This window comes from Mastigoproctus giganteus, chromosome 14 (genome assembly GCF_048544385.1).
Source record: "Mastigoproctus giganteus isolate SK-2022 chromosome 14, ASM4854438v1, whole genome shotgun sequence".
NCBI classification, from domain to species: domain Eukaryota; kingdom Metazoa; phylum Arthropoda; class Arachnida; order Uropygi; family Thelyphonidae; genus Mastigoproctus; species Mastigoproctus giganteus.
The window spans coordinates 75,679,918-75,698,654 of record NC_143588.1 but is presented as its reverse complement, the minus strand read 5'-3'; the positions used below and the strand labels follow the sequence as shown (position 1 = coordinate 75,698,654).

The 18,737-nt window shown below is 35.0% G+C and overlaps 1 protein-coding gene across 2 annotated transcripts; it reads right to left on the bottom strand.

Annotated features, from left to right (window-relative positions):
* Positions 1-1,632: 1,632 nt before the first annotated feature.
* LOC150075252 (cytochrome c oxidase associated subunit FA4L3-like) lies at positions 1,633-18,272 on the bottom strand. Of its 2 annotated transcripts, XM_090389057.1 has the most exons (5): positions 18,055-18,272; positions 17,824-17,946; positions 9,181-9,266; positions 5,023-5,080; positions 1,633-2,097 (listed from the first exon to the last, which is right to left on the bottom strand). In XM_090389057.1, exons 2-5 carry the CDS (start codon positions 17,908-17,910, stop codon positions 2,014-2,016), a joined length of 315 nt encoding a protein of 104 aa, XP_090245183.1. In that variant the 5' UTR covers positions 17,911-17,946; positions 18,055-18,272; the 3' UTR covers positions 1,633-2,013. The 2 variants fall into 2 exon arrangements, with proteins under 2 accessions (XP_090245183.1, XP_090245184.1); XM_090389058.1 differs by lacking the exon at positions 18,055-18,272 and having other exon boundaries at positions 17,824-18,038.
* Positions 18,273-18,737: the final 465 nt, after the last annotated feature.

The following is an 18,737-nucleotide window of genomic DNA, read 5'->3' as shown; positions in this document are numbered from 1 at the left end:
TGGCCTTAGGGCAGAAACGTTGATGAAAATAATGCAATACATGTCACCCAAATGAGCACCAGCTTAAGATTTCATTTTATCATCTGTCAGATGAAGTTTTGATGCCCTACCAAAGCATTAAATACCTCAAAAATCAGCTTATTATCACCCTAGGCATCAGTGGCATAGCCAGGGTAGGATCAGCAGGTACACTGTACCCTCTGATGCCAAAATCTGGTATTGTGGTGCTTTATTTAGAATTGCAATTGGTGCCTTTTTTTTGTGAATGTACCTGCTGACAAAAACTCCTGGATATGCCACTGCTAGGCATTCCTATGCAGCAGTAACTGTATTATCACATCCTCTGCACTCTCCTTGAGCCAGTCTTGCCTGAATATATTGTTTAGACAAAGTAGATTCTGCTCCTAATGTGTTGTAATTACATTATGGCCCAGGAAAGTGCTTATTATTACAAGTCACCTCATGTTCTATGGAAGAGTGATAATGCAATTTTTTTTATAATTATAGCTGTAGTTACTAAGAATGTTGGAGGATAATAGTAGTTTCAGAGAGTTTCAGTTTGCTCAAGGAATTACTAATGAATTTTGCTTTCACTGTAAATAGTGGATGATAAAAGTACCTATTTTTTGACTATCATTTATTTAGCTAAATACAAGTTTTGGAACATAACATTTTTAATCTTTCATCCATATGTATCAGAGTCCAGTAAAAAAAAAAATCTGAAGGAATATCTATTTGAAGTGTAAAAATCTGCCAGTGTGACCAATTTTAGGATATAAAAGTTTTTTTAAATAACTATTGCCATTATGCCATTGATATTCCATTTATAGAGTAATGGCTGTGCTGTTAAGCATTTAAAATTTGGAGTTGGTTGGTTGTTGTAGGGTTTTAGGCATATCAGCAACTTAGGCCATACTGCAATGTACATAATATATCTGTAAATTGCATGTGTTTCGTGGTTGAGTGCTGTTTGCTGGACTTTTGTGGGAGGAAAAACCATACTACCCTCACCCGAGACTGACTAACTTAGCCACATTATGAAAAATGCCCATGAAATTCCTAGCTTCATTGATGGGATTCAAACTCTGGTCTTTTGAGGCCAATATGGGGAGAACAGTGATTATACTAACTGTGCTACCCATGATAGCAAAAAGTTACCCAATAAAATCACTCATATAATGGGGAAAGAAGCATACTCACTGATTAAAATCATGAAAAGTCAAATTGCATCCCACAGTTATTCAGTTAAATATTAACAAATTTCTGTCTTTGGCTCTAAATTCATATATTGTATCAAGTACTACAATGGTTTATAAGACCCTTTAATGTGTGACATTATCATAAAAACAATATAAATAAATAATCTGACCAGTGGACTAGCAACAACAGAAGTCTAGTTGAGGGACTGACTACAGTTTTTAGTTTTATAATGAATCAGCATCTTGGGCCATACTGTACCAGGAGGGTGGGAGAAAAACTCCTAACAAATTCTTTGACTAACATTTTTATTTAATTAACCTTTAAATGTTCAAGCACATTGCAGACTTGCTGTAGAAGTTTCATGAGAAAGAACTCTACTTTACATTACATTACCATTGAAACATACCTGAATTAATCAACATCTGTCCAACGTGAATACTAATAATCCAGGAAACTAGACATTCAAGTCACAGACTACAGTTTACTTTTAGAAAAACTTACTTCTTGTAGTATTAAAGTTCATTTGACTATAACTCACTTGTTTTTACAGTGAGGACTAGGAATTATAATTGCATAGCAAACATCAGAATCCATTACCTAACATCTTTCACAGTTGAGGACTATAAATCATAACTACATAGTAAACATTACTCACATAATAAAATTGTCATACAAAGATAAAGTAACTAGCCACTGGGATGACAAAAATAAAATCAAGCTACTTAAGAGAAGAAAAATAAAGAGAAAATAAATAAAAGAAAAGAAAGAATAAATAAAACAGCCAGTTTATAACCTAATCCACTATTGTTCTAATTATGATTTAGAAGCTTCAGCAAGTTCTTTCTTCAAGGCTTCAAGTTCTGGAATTTTTTTATATTCCTGTTCAACCACCATGAGCTGCAAAAATCATTGAACAAATTACAGTTAATTACATAAAATGAAATCTAAGTTGTAATTCTGTTAATCTCCCAATTATTATTCTGATCTTAAATTAACTTTAGATTTGCAACAATATTAAAATACAAACATTTACAAATATCTAATGAGGTATCACTATTCATGTAATAGGAGAAAGCCCAGCCTGCTACACAATAGCAGGTTTGGTATAACTGTTAATGAATAAAGGAGTTTTCACTCATAACTACTATACCCATCATGTTGAAATGGCCTTGCAACTGTTACGGCTAATAGTATTGGAAACTTATGTATAAGCAGGAAAATTTGCTTATACAGTATGTAATAGTAGCTGTGAAATCTAAAATATTATGGCACAAATGCATTAGCGAAAAAGAAAAAAAAAAAAAAAAAGAGCATTACTCATATCATCTGCCCATTATCTCTAATAATTTATCTACTGCTGCTTTAATCCAATCTAATACTCCAATCAATACAAACACTCCTCCATCCAATCTTAAGAAAATATTGCCCACCACACTGCTCAACATTTCTACTGGAATTCTGAAATTCCAATTATGTCTTATTGAATTCTGAATTTAAGGTCAACAATAGTGTATGCGCAATCAGTGTAAAATACTGCTTTTCAAATATCCTCACAAGTCACTAAAAAAAAAAAAAAAAAAAAAGTGTGCTCAAATTAGGTGATCCTGACGGCCAAGGTATGTTCCCATTCCTGAGCATGACATGACTGAAAACATGCTGTCTTACATCTTGCTGAAACCACGTATCATCCATCAACTTGAGGAAATCGGATTAGTTCTTGCATCAAAAGTTATGTGGATGTGAGGTGGGCAGGTTGTTGAATTTTCATTGGCATTCTCTAAAAATTAAGATCGATAATGTTGATAGACAATATTGTACATTATACTTTAACCGCAGCACTGTGTAAAGGTTCTATGTGCAATATGTGATGGAGGTTTTCATCCAACCAATACTGAAAATATTGCTTATTAAGAAATCTGAAAAAAATTAAAATGTGCTTCATCATAAATTCTCAACAAAAGAGTCAAGAGCTGACAATAATTTGAGCAATTAATGTAAATGAGCTCTTCAAGGCCTGCATTTTATATGGGTGGAAATTTAAGCACGCAAAATGCATTGTGAACTCCTGTCTGAAATTTTTAATGAAAAAACTGCATGACAATGTGCAGAAAGCCATATACTCTGTTCAGGGGTGGTCCTGATGGTGGCAATGTTTTATAGCCGGTGTACACGGCTTCTTTAGTGCAGAACCATTTCCCTCAAAATTCTAAATCCATCTCTTCATGGAATGAGCAGACAATGCAGGATCATTGGAGTTGATATTGAAATAGCAATGAAATAAGTGCTGAGTGGCAAAGATACTACATCATTTTTATAATATGCTTCAATTATGAATGCATGTCATACACGAATCCACTGTTTCACAGTTATTAAATCTTAACTGAGCATTTGCTCAGTTAAGTGCATTAGAATCCTGAGAAATTATTCACACTTTTATAATGCTATAGAATTTTCTAATGCACAAATTCTGTATTTCTATTTTTTTTTTTCCATTGCTAGTCAACTACTCATAATATCAGTTGATTACTATATATGTATTGAAGTATGAATCTACATCAACCATATAGGATGTTTCAGTTAAAGGTACCAGGGTCTCTGTCGCTTATTTTTAAGTTTAGGCCATTTGTTGTCTGGACCTTTTTTGTCTTATTTTGAGCTGAAATTTTTGTTAAAATTGAACTAAGTACTGCTGTTTAGATTTTATGATTTCTAATTTAAAATTTTGCCTAATTTACTGTTTTTTTTTCTCTATGGGAAAGCTGTTCCTGCCCTTAGTCTAGTCTCCTGAACATCATTTTACATTTGTCTCAGAAATACACCAAGTTTTTAGACTAAGCCAAGAACAGGGAAGAAACTTTCCCATTGAGAGGGAAAAAAAAAAAATTGAATAGGCAAAATTTATATTTAAAAGTTATAAAATCTAAATAGTAATACTTACTCCACTTTTAACTTCAAATTAAAAAATTTTGGGGTAAATGGCCAAAACCAAAAAATAAGTGAACAGACTCCAGTGCCTTTTAATCAAAACACCCTGTATATAAGTTAAGTAGATACACATTACAAGCATTCAGCTTATGTAAGTACTTTAATCAAGCTACTACTAAATCTAGCTTTTTTAACTCATCCTTATACTATTGCATCGCACTACTATGATGATTTTATAAAATAATTAGAGCACTTTATTACAAATTGTGGATCCAAAACTTATATTTAAATTTTGCAAGCATCATGGAAAGATTCAATATTCCTTACATTTCAGAGGTACATTACAAGGGTACTTTAAAACTGTTTTTGCAGGCCAGCTGCTGAATAGTCTACTAGACCAAACCTACTGATGGGTCAAGGTCACACTTGCACACTCTCCTCAAGGGTTTGAACAAAAAGCTGCCAGATTAGGTGAACTGTGGTTTCTAAGGCTTACAGATGATCACTCATTAGTTTAGTACAAAAAAGGCTAATGATAGTACAATGTCCAACAGGCTAATGATGCATTGAGGGAAGCCTCAATTAGTGTTAGATGAATTGAGGAATTCATCTAAAACTAAAATTGGGGCTTCTCTATATACTGCATAAATATATATGAAAAATATATACTTTTTTTTTTTCGGTCTTTAAAGTTTTATTAGTATCTCTTTTCTGAAAAAAACAACACAAACTGTACTTTAAAAATTATTGCATGTATCTCAAACAGTACCATGTGAAATTAACTTCTAATGAAATCTGCACATATAGCATTATGTTTTTTATAATATACAGTACTAATTATATGAAGCTTATGATATTCAAAGATTAATACTGAAGAGCAAATAAAGTATACAATACCTTTTGAGGTTTCTCTGGATCTATTCTCTCATAAGGTATAGGCTGTTTTTTATTTATCCTGTAAATGTTAGTATATATTTTATTGATAACTTGTAATAATCAATTTATTACCACCATAAACTTATTAAGCAGTTGCACTTTTTTATGAATGTTTCAATAACTTTACAGGGTAATAATTATAAGCAATTAAAAAGTATAGATATAAGTAATGAAATGTTTATATTTTATTCATATCTTCATTTTAAAAGGAATCACTGCACCTTATTATGGGCCATCCCCACCAGAATTGTTACAACTGTGGAAAAAAAATTTTCTTATTACAGTTCCTGGATACTAAATATCCTCAATGATGGATAGATCAGGACAGCCATGCTATACAGCCACTTGGTTCACTAGATCTGAATTCCACTGCCTTTTTTATCTGTGGGCCATCATTATTTTAGAATTGAGCTTCTAATTCTAAAACTTTTTCATAAAGAAACCTGAGCACTGTCTAATTTTACTGTCTCTCTGTGAAATCTGATTTTAATTTAATAAATCAAAAAATAAAGTATATTCTTAAGGAGCATTTGTCTCATCACTTTCAAAGTCTTGTCTTTTCTTGTCACTAACACTATTTATCAATGTCATGTGGCAAAATCCAGATGTAAAGTGTTTCTCTCCTCTTTTAAACTAAATAATTTGAAAAAAAAAAAAAAGTGGTTCCCTGAAAAGTCATTCAGATGTTTTAAACAAGTATTTTTGAAATATACTATAAACTAGAATCCAACCTTTTCTCTTTTTGTGAACGTCTTGAGTAAGAAGTTTTTTGTTGTGAGCTCCTTGAGTAATAATACTTTCCACAGCAAACCCTTCAATTAATAATATTTGCAACAAATCCCTTTTAAAAGAAACTTTTTGAATATATTAAAACAAAGCTTCTGTAAAACTTGTATAACAACTTTAAAATGAAATCCGAGTTCCAATATCGCCATCAGCAGTTTGTAATTAGGTACATAGTAATATTAAAATATATATATATATATATATATATATTTTTTTTTTTTTTTTTTTTTTGAAAATTTAAAACTAAAGAGTTTTTTAAACTTGTTTTGTCAAACACAATGCTTTAATGTTTAGTTCAACAGTAGGTAGATATAGTCTTAAATTCACCTCTGCATCAAATTGGAGTATTTTGACTTTACTAAGGTGCAGGATAAAAATGCTTTCTCATAATGGTACGAACAGGAGATAAGAAAATCAACTACCTCACAAAAGAAGTGATATTCCTGCTTTAAACCCAATAGAAAGCTCTTTAGAGACTCGGTCTTCAATGAAGCATAAATCACCTGACAGTTTTATTTTTACGCTAAGTCAGCTGATTAGTTATCAAAATACTTTTTATCCATAAATAATAAAATAGAAGTGAATATTTTAAGCTGCCATTTGCAAGTACCTTGAAGATAACACACTGCAGGTAAGGATGCTCTTTACCTCCAAGCAATGAAAACCCAAACAAATTTATATAATTATCACTGTATTTAATTGCTTTCATATTTGTTTTTGACAGTTCAGTGCTGCTTTCTTCATTGTACTGCACTAGATGAGTTAAGAATGGACAATTGCAATTTATGTTTGCTATAATAGTGTTGAAAATTCATTTTGTGATGAATTTGCAATACTATTATAAGAGCTATGTACCAAATTCTCTTTTTGCACTCCAACATGTCTTCCTCACACTCAATCAACAATTCATGACAAACACAAAAGATTTTTTTTTTTTATATTTAAATATAAGAAATAACTAACTTTAATTCTGCAAAATGCACAGAACTAAAACTGATTCAATACTGTACCAATAATTCACTTGAAACACTTATTCAAAATTAAAGCTTGGTTGATTCTGCCTCTAAGGCCATGAGACATTGATGCTTTGTATCTGTAAATTGCTTGTATTTTCAATAATCAATTTTCCTGCTTTTTGGGGGAGAACCTGAATTTCCAGGAGGTATAAACTTTATAGTCCTCACCCAAGATCAGCTAATGCCACACAATGTAAAAATGGCCCATAATAGTTACACCCATCCATACAGAAATTTAACTCAAGCTACTTCCATGTATTGTGGAAGGAGAGTGGAAACCACTGTGCTACCAAAAGAGCTCGAAATTAATGAGTAATGATGATATAACCTTAGCCTGTACAGTTGCTAGTATATTGTTAGTTTTTAAGGCAAAACAAAATCTTAAGCCATACTTCAGTACATTGTGCATATCTGTAAAAGTAACAACTCACTCAATCGTCTGATTGGAAGATGAATCTGATTGTTGCTGGTTGCTAAACATACCAGGCAATCCCAATTCAAGTCTTGGTTGGTAGGGGCAAAGTGGGCAGGCTAGTACATTCCACATTGATAATTTTTACAAGCATCGACACATAACAGAACAAGGTTCTGGATGATTTGAGCAACTGGTAAACAATACAAAAATTTCAGCAACCAAAAGCTGTAACACCTTGCTGAAAGGATGTCTCAGTGCCAACAGGCATTTGACCAACAAGTATCAGGATACACCCACTTCTTATCACAACACTGTCAAATACAGTATCTGGGTATAATCTTCATTAACAAGATTTCATTCCTTCCATACATTAGATACAACAGAAAAAAACCACGAAAAAGTTTATCTTAATTATCAAGAATACAAAGGAGAGACTGGGGGCTAAGGAAGAACCTTACACTTTATGTATAATGCTATGTTTATACTAATCGCCACCTATGTAGAAACAGTATGGTTCTGCCACACAAATAAAACAGCTCAAATGTGCCCAATGGCAGATGCTATTACAACTCTATTGGACTTGTAGAATATTTCACCCCTGCTCCTTGAGTTTTTAAATGAAAGTTTCCCCTAGACCTGCACATTGTGCAAGCCTAGTGTATACACAATCATATCAATAACAACACTTAGGCAACATTCATGGCTACTGAATGTTCAAACTAATAAGATGAATGACAGATCCAAAAGAATAAAAACATAGAACCTGGAATTGTCCTTGTGAAAATTTTTTAACCTAGCTGTATATAGCTTTATATGATAAACACCACACTCTGTAAACATTTCTTTGTGGATATCCTTGGCTAAATGCCCTTTGGCCCACAGAAAATACATACCAGCATATTAACCACTGAAATTCTTTTCTGCCTGCATACTGCTAAAAATTCACAATTGCTCCCTTAGTATTTATAGGGGCTTCATTTCTTTGAGACTTACATCATCCAGCCCTCCCCATAGTATTTAAGCTTGCAAAACACACAAAAATGTGTGATTCGTGGGGGGTGTCTACATCCTTAGACAGAGGATGTAGGGTTCCCCCATGAGTTATTCCAGGTTTTTCAGTCTGCACAATGTGCAAATTGGGCCATTAATACTTTTTTTTTTTTTTTTTTTACCCTGAAAGACGTCCCAAAACAGTTAAATACTTAAATGATTTCAATTTAATCCCACTCAAGGCATTTCCATGAAAGCTGCCATAAAGATGGATAGGAATGCCTATATTCTCCAATTTAAATATATTTCCTGAAAACCATTTCAAAACTTCATTATCACTCTGTGTGTATCCATTTTGTCAAAATAACAGCGAGTAGTTTACTTACACAGAGACATTCTTTTCCTAATTTCAAAAATTCAGCGTTGACACCAGAGTGAATCCAGCCTCTGAGTCCTCATATGTTTTTAACTTGACATGCCATGTCTAAAAGGCTGCTGAACCTTGCTAAAGAAAGCTGATATTCATATCAAACTTGTTATTGCAAAATTCCAGATCTCTGATCAATTCAGTTTTATATTAATAAGGATTTACTATAAAGAGTAGCCCATTCTGTATTCTTCCTTCCCTTTCTTGATAACCATAAGTTTAGTTTATTTCCTTGTTTGATTCAATGTTTTGTGTTACTAAATGATTATAATACACTGCACCTCCACAGCATAACGTTTAAGATCCCCCCCCCCCGTTAACTGTTGCACTAGTTATCTACTGCAATAAAACAGTTACATATAAGTTATAAATTCCTCGGGATGTGATGGCTGTAACAGAGTATAAACAAAAGTTATTAAAACTATAAGCATTTTATAATATTATGTTTACAGGGCATTATTCCCAAAGAACAATATTGCACTTACCAAACATCTGATTTTGTGAGACTATAGCAACAAAACCAAGTTACTCCTACAAGTGCTCCTGCAATTAAACCTACAATAGGTATAAGCTAAAAAAACAATAATAATGTTAATTCAATGCAAGAGAAATAGAAATGCAGTTAAAATTGCAATATTATATGTAATAAGTAAAACAAATAATAAACAACCCTGATAAACAAAAAAAAAAAAAAAAAATCTTGATAAACAAAAAGTTATTCATTACTGAAAATGAATTCAAAATAGCCAAATACAAGGCTTGACAAATAAGTTCCAGGACTGATTAAAAAAAAAAAAAAAAAAACGTATTAAAATTTTAAAAAAATGTTTTAGTAACTTGCATTGCAGAGCTACTACAAACATTTTTCAAACATATCTGAACTGACTGTCACCAATTCTTTAGTCACATTTCTTTTAATATCCTCTACACCAGCACTTCCCAACGTGTTGTCTGTGTAACTTATGAAAATGGTCTACAGCACTTGACAAGAAAACAGAGCTTTTTTGCAGTTGGGTTATTGTTTGTTATTTGGTTTTTTTAGGAGCATTAGCAACTAAGGCCATATTGCTCCGGGATATGCGGTGGTCATTCCCTAACCTTTCCGCATCCTCTGTATTTGGTGGTGATGGGCTCGAACCCCAGTCTAATCAAGAAGCGTGTGCTAGGCACTGCTGTTCCTTCCCACCTGGCTACGGAGGCACCTTTGCAGTTGGGAACCATCCCTTTATCCTCAGAGGTAGCACAGTGGTTATAATCATTGTCTCTCCACACCATATGGAATAAAGATCTATGGCTCAGATCCTGTCAGTGACACAAGGAACTTTTATGGGCCTTTTACACACCATGCTGAGTTATTCGGTCTCTAATTTTTTTTTTTTTTTTTTTTTACCTCTTGGAATTCTGGATTTTTTATCCAGCAAAACAGGCAGACTGACAGGAGAACACATACAATTTACAGACATTATACAGATGGATAGATGAATTTGTTCTCTTGGGTAACCCTAATATGAAATGAAAATAAATTTCACTAACAGTGATGGGGGATACAAGTATGCCTATAACAACCTTATAGGTACTACATACATTTAGGTTGAATACATATCTATGTATTTTAAAAAACAGTAATATATCTGCATAAACAATTTAATATTTTTTGTGGTCGTTACCTCAAAGTATCAAAGAGGTCTGCACCCAAAAAGCGGTTGATTGAACACTGTTCTACACCATCACACATTAGCATTAGTAAAGGAACATGATGCAAGAAAGCAACCTTATATAGCATCAGCAGAAAAAAAAAAAAAAAACACCTCATTTTACCCATCCACTCACTCCAAATGTTTGTCTAGTTCTGCCTTGAATCTATTTAAACTATCAACTTCTACGACAGATGGAAGTTTTTTCCAGCAATCAACCACCCGCTGGCTAAAGGAAAACTTCTGCACATCTATCCTACAACTGTCTTTCCTCAATTTGAATTTATGCCCTCTCAGGTGATTATTGTGAGCAAGAGGAAGAATCCCATCAGCACTGAGCATGCTCAAACCATTCAAGGCTTTATACACCTCAGTCAGATCACCTTGCAGGTGCCTAGTCTCCAGACATTTAATTTGCAAAATTTAAGCCTTTCTTCTTAAGAGCAACTCTTTGTTCCATTCACTAATCTTGTTGCCCTTCTCTGTACTCATTCCAGCAGCTCTACATCTTTCTTAAAATGAGGCCTCCAGACCTGTATACAGTATTCAAGGTGTGACAAGGTGTGGTATTGCCTTATACAAGGGGATAATCACCTCCTTATCCCTGCTAGAAAAATGCAGTCTGCACTGCTCAGAAAACTTCATATCTGCCTGCACAATTACCCCCAGGTCCTTTTCATTTTCTACCACTGTCAGTGTAGTACCACACTGTTGATACATTATTCTGGGGTTACTGCTTCCCATATGCAGTATTTTACATTTGTCAATATTAAACTTCAGCTGCCACCTCTCAGCCCATCTGCTCAACTTTTCTAGATCCTGTTGCAGCAGCGTACTGTCATTAACAACCCTGCAGACCTTCGTATTGTCTGCAAACTTGGACATTAAGCCTGATATACCATTATCGATATTATTAATAAATACAGAAAACCAACACTGAACCCTGGGGAACTCTACTGATAATATTAGTCCATGAAGAACAGTGTCTGTTGATTGCTACTCTCTGTCTTCTCCCACTCAACCATCCCTTTATCCATAACAGCAATTTGCCTCCAATGCCACACTGCTCCAATTTGTGCAGCAGCCTTCCATGTGCAACAGTATCAAAAGCCTTCCTAAGATCCAAATATATGATATCAAAATTATTCTTTACATCCAGTTCCTTTTTGACCACATCATAGTATCCAATCAAATTGGTCAGACAAGACTTCCCCTTAACAAACCCATGCTGTGTCCAAACTATAACTGGAGTCTTGTCTAGATGATCCTGCAGGGCTTCTTTAACCAGTGCCTCCATTAATTTCCCTGGAACAGAAGTTAAACTGACAGGTCTGTAATTACTTGTGTTGCCCTTTAATCCTCCTTCATGAATTGAGGTCACATTTGCACATTTACAGTCCATGGGTACCTCCCCTGAGTCCAAGGAAGCTTTGATAATTATGGCTAAGGGTTTGCTTACTTCCTTTGCTGCCTCCTTTAATATAACTGGATAGATCCCATCCACCCCAGGTGCCTTTCTTATATTTATCTTCAACAATTTCTCCTCCACTTTGTTCTCAGTTATTACAAAATCATCTAGCTCACTGCCAGAGTTTAATACACCTCTGGCATTTCCCTTCCTGAATAACTCCTCATGTGTGAATGTAGATGCCAAATACTCATTTAGCTTGTTAGCTACCTGAGCAGGTTCATCAACAGTTGAACCATCAATATCAAGTGGGCCAATCTGATTCATCCCCTTCTAGAGTTTACATAAGTAAAGAACTGTTTGCTTTTTTTCTTTGCATCCTTTGCCAAATATTTCTTGTAATCTGCCTAACCTCTTTTGTGACTTGGTTACAGACCAGCTTATATGTATCATATGCTTCCATGTCACCTGTTAATTTATATGTATCCCATGCATTTTTTTCCTCTGCCACATGCTCATTTGTTCATCTGACATCCATTTAGGCCTAAACCTTGAACAATATTTCTTAGTTGGTATGAAAGGCCTAGTAGCTTCCAAGATAAATTCTTTGAATGCTTCCCATTTTGAATTTGCTGTTGGTAACATCATCAGTTGGTCAAACCATGTAGCATTTAAATACTGTCTCAGACCACCATAGTCACCTGTACGAAAGCAAAAACCCTTCTCTTTACCCCTGATGGTATTACCTCTTTGAGTAAATCCCACTGTGATCACTGCCACCTAGTGGTTCCTTTATCTGCATTTTCTTAATGCATGAAGGATCACTACTGATAATCAGATCAAGTGTATTACTCCCTCTAGTTGCCTCCCGCACATGCTGCTGTATAAAACAATCATCCAATAAATCCACAAAAGCCTTGCTAGTTGTATGAGCTTTCCACTCACAAATTCCAGTCAATAACTGGGAAATTAAAATCCCCCATTATAAGAAATTCTGATTTACTGTCCCACTATTTCTCTGTACAGTTGTTTATTATACTCATCAGAGTCATTAGGCCTATAACACACTCCTATCTGAATTTTGCTTTCCCAGTGCTTATGTCACACCAAACTGACTCAACACTGCACTGTCCAGCCATGTCGACTGACTGTACTTCCTTGTATTTTATGTGTTTCTTAACTAATAGCATAACCCCTCCTAGCTTCCTATTCTGTCTATCCTTCCTGTACACATTGCCCCAAATTCCAGTTCTGCATTTCTTATATCTGTGTGACACCACGTCTCTGATATCCCAACAATATCTGCCATTAGTGTTTTTAACCAACACCTCAAATTCATCAATTTTATTTACCAAACTCCCAGCATTGGTGTAATGCAAGTATACATGCACCTGTTCCTATTCTTAGCTACCCTAACACAGCCCGTGTATTTACTTGTTCCGCAATGACTCCCAACAGTCTCTGAAATCCCCTGCACCTTGTTCTCCAGGCTGCTGATCATTCCAATGGAAGCAATGCGAGAATCACTTTCATTTGAAGGTTATCAAATTGTAGCAGGGTGCTTAATGATTTTGTAATAACTGAGAGAAAAGTGGAGGAGAAATTGTTGAAGTTAAACATAAGAAAGGCACCTGGGGTGGATGGGATCTATCCAGTTATATTAAAGGAGGCTGCAAAGGAAGTAGGCAAACCCTTAGCTATAATTATGAGAGCATCCTTGGACTCAGGGGAGATCCCCATGGACTGGAGATGTGCAAATGTATCCACAATTCACAAAGGGGGATCGAAGGGTGACACAAGTAATTACAGACCAGTTAGTTTAACTTCTGTTCCGGGTTAAATAATGGAGTCACTGGTTAAAAATGCATTGCAGGATCATCTAGACAAGGCTGCAGCAATAATTCAGACACGGCACGGGTTTGTTAAGGGAAAGTCTTGTCTAACAAATTTGATTGGATATTATGATGTGGTTACAAAGGAACTGAATGCAAAAAATAATTTTGATATCATATACTTGGATTTCAGAAAGCTTTTGACACTGTTGCACATGGAAGACTACTGTACAAATTGGAGCCCAATGGTATTAAGGGTAAGTTGTTATAATGGATAAAAGGATGGTTGAGTGGGAGAAGACAGAGGGTGGTAATCAATGGGCGCTGCTCTTCGTGAACTAATGTTATTAGTGGAGTCCCACAGGGTTCGGTGTTGGGTCCACTGTTGTTTTGTATATTTATCAATGATATTGATGAAGATATATCAGACTTAATGTCGAAGTTTGTAGACGATACAAAGGTTGGCAGTGTTGCTAATGATAGTAATAGCAGTGTGCTACTACAACAGGATCTAGAAAATTTGGGAAGATGGGCTAAGAAGTGGCAACTGAAGTTTAACCTTGACAAATGCAAAGTACTGCATATGGGTAGAAGTAACCCCAGAGGAATGTACCAACTGTGTGGTACTATACTTAAGGTGGTAGAAAATGAAAAAGACCTGGGATGGGAGTAATTGTGCAGTCAGATATGAAGTTTTCTGGACAATGTAGACAGGCTGCAAGAGCAGGTCATGGGGTTTTGTCAATGACAGGAATTTTGCTAGCAGGGAAAAGGAGGTGATTGTCACTCTGTATGAGGCAATGGTCAGGCCACACCTTGAGTACTGCGTACTGGTCTGGAGGCCTCATTTTAGGAAGGATGTAGATTTGCTTGAGCGTGTACAGAGAAGGGCAACAAGATTAATGAGGGGAATGAAGGGATCCTCTTACAAAGAGAGGCCTAAGTTCTGCAAATTGCAGTGGTTGGAGACTAGGCACCTGTGAGGTGATCTGATTGAGGTGTGTAAGGCCTTGAATGGGTTGAGAACACTGAATTCTGATGGGATTCTTCCACTTGTTCATATTACGAACCTAAGGGGGCATAAATTCAAATTGAGGAAAGACAGATGTAGAATAGATGTGCAGAAATTTGCCTTTAGTCAACAGGTGGTTAATTGCTGGAACAAACTTCCGTCTGTCTTTGTGGAAGTTGATGGGTTAAATGAATTTAAGGAGGAACTGAACAAACTTTTGAAGCAAATGGATGGGTGAAACGGGAAGGGTTTTTTTTTTTTTTTTTTTGGCTGATGCTATATTAGCTTTCTTTCTTGCATTGTATGCCTCTACTAATGCTATTTTTTTTAACAATGAAAATTTTGCCTTCATTCATTTTATTAACCCTCTCAAAGTCTTATAAACCTCAATCAGGTCCCTCTGTGGCAATGGCTAAGCCACATCTTGAGCACTGCATACACATCTGGAGACTTCATTTTAGGAAGGATGTGGATCTGGTGGAATGGGTGCTGAGAAGAGATGTGAGATTGATGAGGGGAACAAAAGGGTGCTGTTACCAAGAAAAGCTTCAGTCTTGCAAATTGCAGCATCCAGAAACTAGGCACCTGTGAGAAGATATGATTGAGGCAGTTAAGTGGGCTGAGTTTGAATGAATTGAGCTGATAGAATAGATTGATGTTGAATGAATTGAGTAAGGTGAATGCTGATGGCATTCTTCCTCTTGCTTAGACTACATACATATAAGCAAGCATAAATTCAAATTAAGAAAGTATGGTTGCAGAATAGATTAATTGAATTAAAAGAATAGTGTGGATTATTATTATTAATAACCATATGGCATAAGGAAGCCTGGGGCTTATGATGCACCAGCCAAAAAAAAAAAAAAAAAAATTTCCGAATTACCCGAGAGAGAGAGAGTCAGAAGTAAAAAGGAATCACCAAGAAAGAGAAGAATGATGATATCCATCTCAGGACCCTAGGTGTGCCAAGCCCATACTCACCAGATGTGCACCCCTGTGGAGGAAGGATGGTTGTAGAAGTGTGGATTATTTGCATTCAGCCAGCAGGTGGTTGTTTGTTGGATTCAATAAAACCATCGGGCTGTAATAGGGATGGGAGTATAGATAGACAGAAGTTTTTTTTTTGTTTTTTTTTTTTGGTTAGTTGTTGGTGCATCGGCTTCTGTGGCCATAATGCACCTCCCAAGGTTTTTGCACTACTCTGGTCCAAGCCTGAGGCGGGATTCAAACCCCAACCTTTGGGTTGCCAGGCAGGCACTTTACCCACCTGGCTAGTCCTGTCGGTGACAGAAGTTGTGCCCAACAGCTTTGGCAAAAAAAACCAGAATGCTTGACTACTATTTCAGACAAGGTGAAATTTTGTACTCTTATTATGTTCAAAATCAAGTTCAGATTAATTGATGGCTGGAGGGGGGGGGAGTGTATGCATACAATTTCAGAATTAATATAAAATTGAATTGATCACTGTTATGTTTCAGTCACAATTTTATGGCCTTCCTCCACACAGAAAGATTTTTAAAATATAAAATGTAAATAGTTACTGCTTGTTCTGAGGTGGTAGGCCCACAGGTATCCAAATCCAGACTGTTACAAGAAATATAATAATTCTTTCTCTCTCCACAACTCAGGATGCTGCTTGTGGACTCTTCGGGTCAGAAAAGACAGAATTTATGCAAATTTTCCTCTTTAAGAAAAACTCCTAGTTTCTCTGTTGAGGAAGGATAATAAAAGTTTGATAAAAACTTATGGTCATACAATGTCTCCTCCCATAATCTGAATTCACATATCTGTCAGTTTATATATTTTCACTATATAAAAAACAAAAAAAAAAAAACACGAAAGGTCTCTAAAATTGTAAGGTCAATGAGCGGTTATCTTTATTACATCTTAAAAATCAGTTCATTCCTACACAGAGCAGTGTTTGTTTTTGTTTTTTTTTTCTTTCAAATACAAGATCTAGATTACTCAGAAAGTCTGAAATACAGTAGTTACTTTATCAGCAAAAAATAAATGGTTTTGCATTTTGGAATAGCAGCGATCTCAGGTTCATTTATCACCTAAAGTACTTAATGCACTTCAAGTTGAAAGACATTTAGGAATTACAGTACAATCTAATGCAGTTCTCTCTCTCTCAGAAGCAAACAGGCTGCAAATATAGTGCATGGGGTTTTATTAGCAATATACTGAAAATTTTCTCTGCAAGTCGAGAAAAACTGTAACTGCTAGAAATGGTAAAGGAGGTTATAAACAAAGCATTAGTCTTAGGAAATGATTCCAGTTCTACAAGTCCGAAAAGTCTGTAATCTGGCAACTGTGACCTGATAAACCTTCTTTAAGATATCAAAAGGATAAAATTAAACTAAAAGTGAAAGAAAGCATAAGAATCTTCATTTTATTTTTTAATATGCACAAGGGGGCAGATTTAATTAAATGGTAACTGTGGATCAGAAATTAAAGTAAGTGTATTTGATTTTTGCCAAACAGCAATTTACCACCAGAACCAACTTGCCCTAATCTTGTACAAATAGAAAGCTTGCGTAAATTTAAAACAGTATTGGATAGATATTTAGATAAAAGAAATTAATAAGAATTATAGAACTGGGTTAAAAGAGACTAGTTTTACTTATTTTTATTTTTAAAAAAAATCGCATAATTTTTGTAAATAAAAAGCTAGAATAAGGGTAGAGAAGATGAGGTTTGCAACTTATTTTGCATTTAATGATTAGTCCCCTTGAAATTAAAATATTAAAGAGAGAATAATATGATGATCTCTGTAAGCAATTTTCTGGGGGAAAGGGTGGGAATGACTAAATGCAAAACAATTTATCAAACTCTTCTTAACCTTCACTCAAATCTTTGGAACAACCAACAAATATGCAAGCCTCTGTGTACCGATAAAAATGTCTCTTTTACTGCTGATAATTAAAACAATGGGGAAGAATGTACCTCTTCGTACAAAAAATTACGTGTGCGATTGGTATTCGTGCTTCACCGCATAAACTCTTAAATAATATTAATAAACTTGATTCAGTTAACGTTTTAAATGGGTTCGCCATTAACGCTATTAAGTGCTACCCAAAAACCACGCAGTCAATAAGAAAAAACCTGCATTTCAAAATGGTAAATACTTTCATATAGTATCGACAGAAAATGAAAGAGACGAATAAAAAATATACACGTACCTCACGATGTTTTTTTAAAGTGCTGAGTCTGAAACCAAAGGATTTCATCTCATCGTGTTGTACCTTTAAAGGCTTACTTAATCGCATGGTCCTGGACTTTCTAATGTGGAGTTCTGTACAAATCTATGGAGTATGTACAAACATAAAATTGTACATATATAACTTTTCAGTTAAAAACACAATTCAATGTACGCCAACAGAGATTAGCAGGAACTAGTAATCTGATAATACCTGAAAATTTCAAAGTATCCGTTCCTTTTAATTCCACGAATGTATTTTATATTTCAACTGCTCGAAATTTGATGAACTATTTCGCGTAACAAAATTATAATATATTACAACTTTTCATCTAGGGGCCGGTACAGCTGAGCTGCAAGAAGAAGTGACGCAATATTGATAGATATTGCTGTGAACAACGTCTGGTTGCTATGACGCTCGCAACGACACTACCCATTCGACTATCATCGGCAAAGATCGTATGCAGGTGTTTTTTACACAAGACTCCTATTCCTTTCTTCCTTATTACTAAAAAAATAATAATAAATTTTTTGTTTATACTCCTGAACGATTATGTAAGGTCCAAACAGTTCGCAGAGTATTCAGTAACCACACAAGCTTAAATGACGGTCACTTAAAGGGTGCATATACGAAATTCCTACCCTTTCATTAACCACTCGGCTATGGAAACAATTTTATTTTTTTCTCTCTTCAAATTAAAACATCATTCTGACAAATTCGATGTGCTGAATTTAAAATATTCGTAAATAGATCAATTTTGTGAGAAATCGGGAAAACTGATCATATATTGCCATATTGTTTACCATTTTAAAACGTGACATCTGAATGTGATTAAATTGTTTTTCTGATGGAGCGCATACAGTGGCGAATTCAGGGTAGTGGCACCGGGTCACAAG

Coding starts and splice junctions, on each gene's coding strand:
- LOC150075252 (XM_090389057.1), bottom strand. CDS start 17,910: ATGCGATTAAGTAAGCCTTTAAAGGTACAACACGATGAGATGAAATCC. Junction 5,081..9,180: donor CTCACAAAATCAGATGTTTG/GTAAGTGCAATA, acceptor TAACATTTACAG/GATAAATAAAAAACAGCCTA. Junction 2,098..5,022: donor ATCCAGAGAAACCTCAAAAG/GTATTGTATACT, acceptor TGATTTTTGCAG/CTCATGGTGGTTGAACAGGA.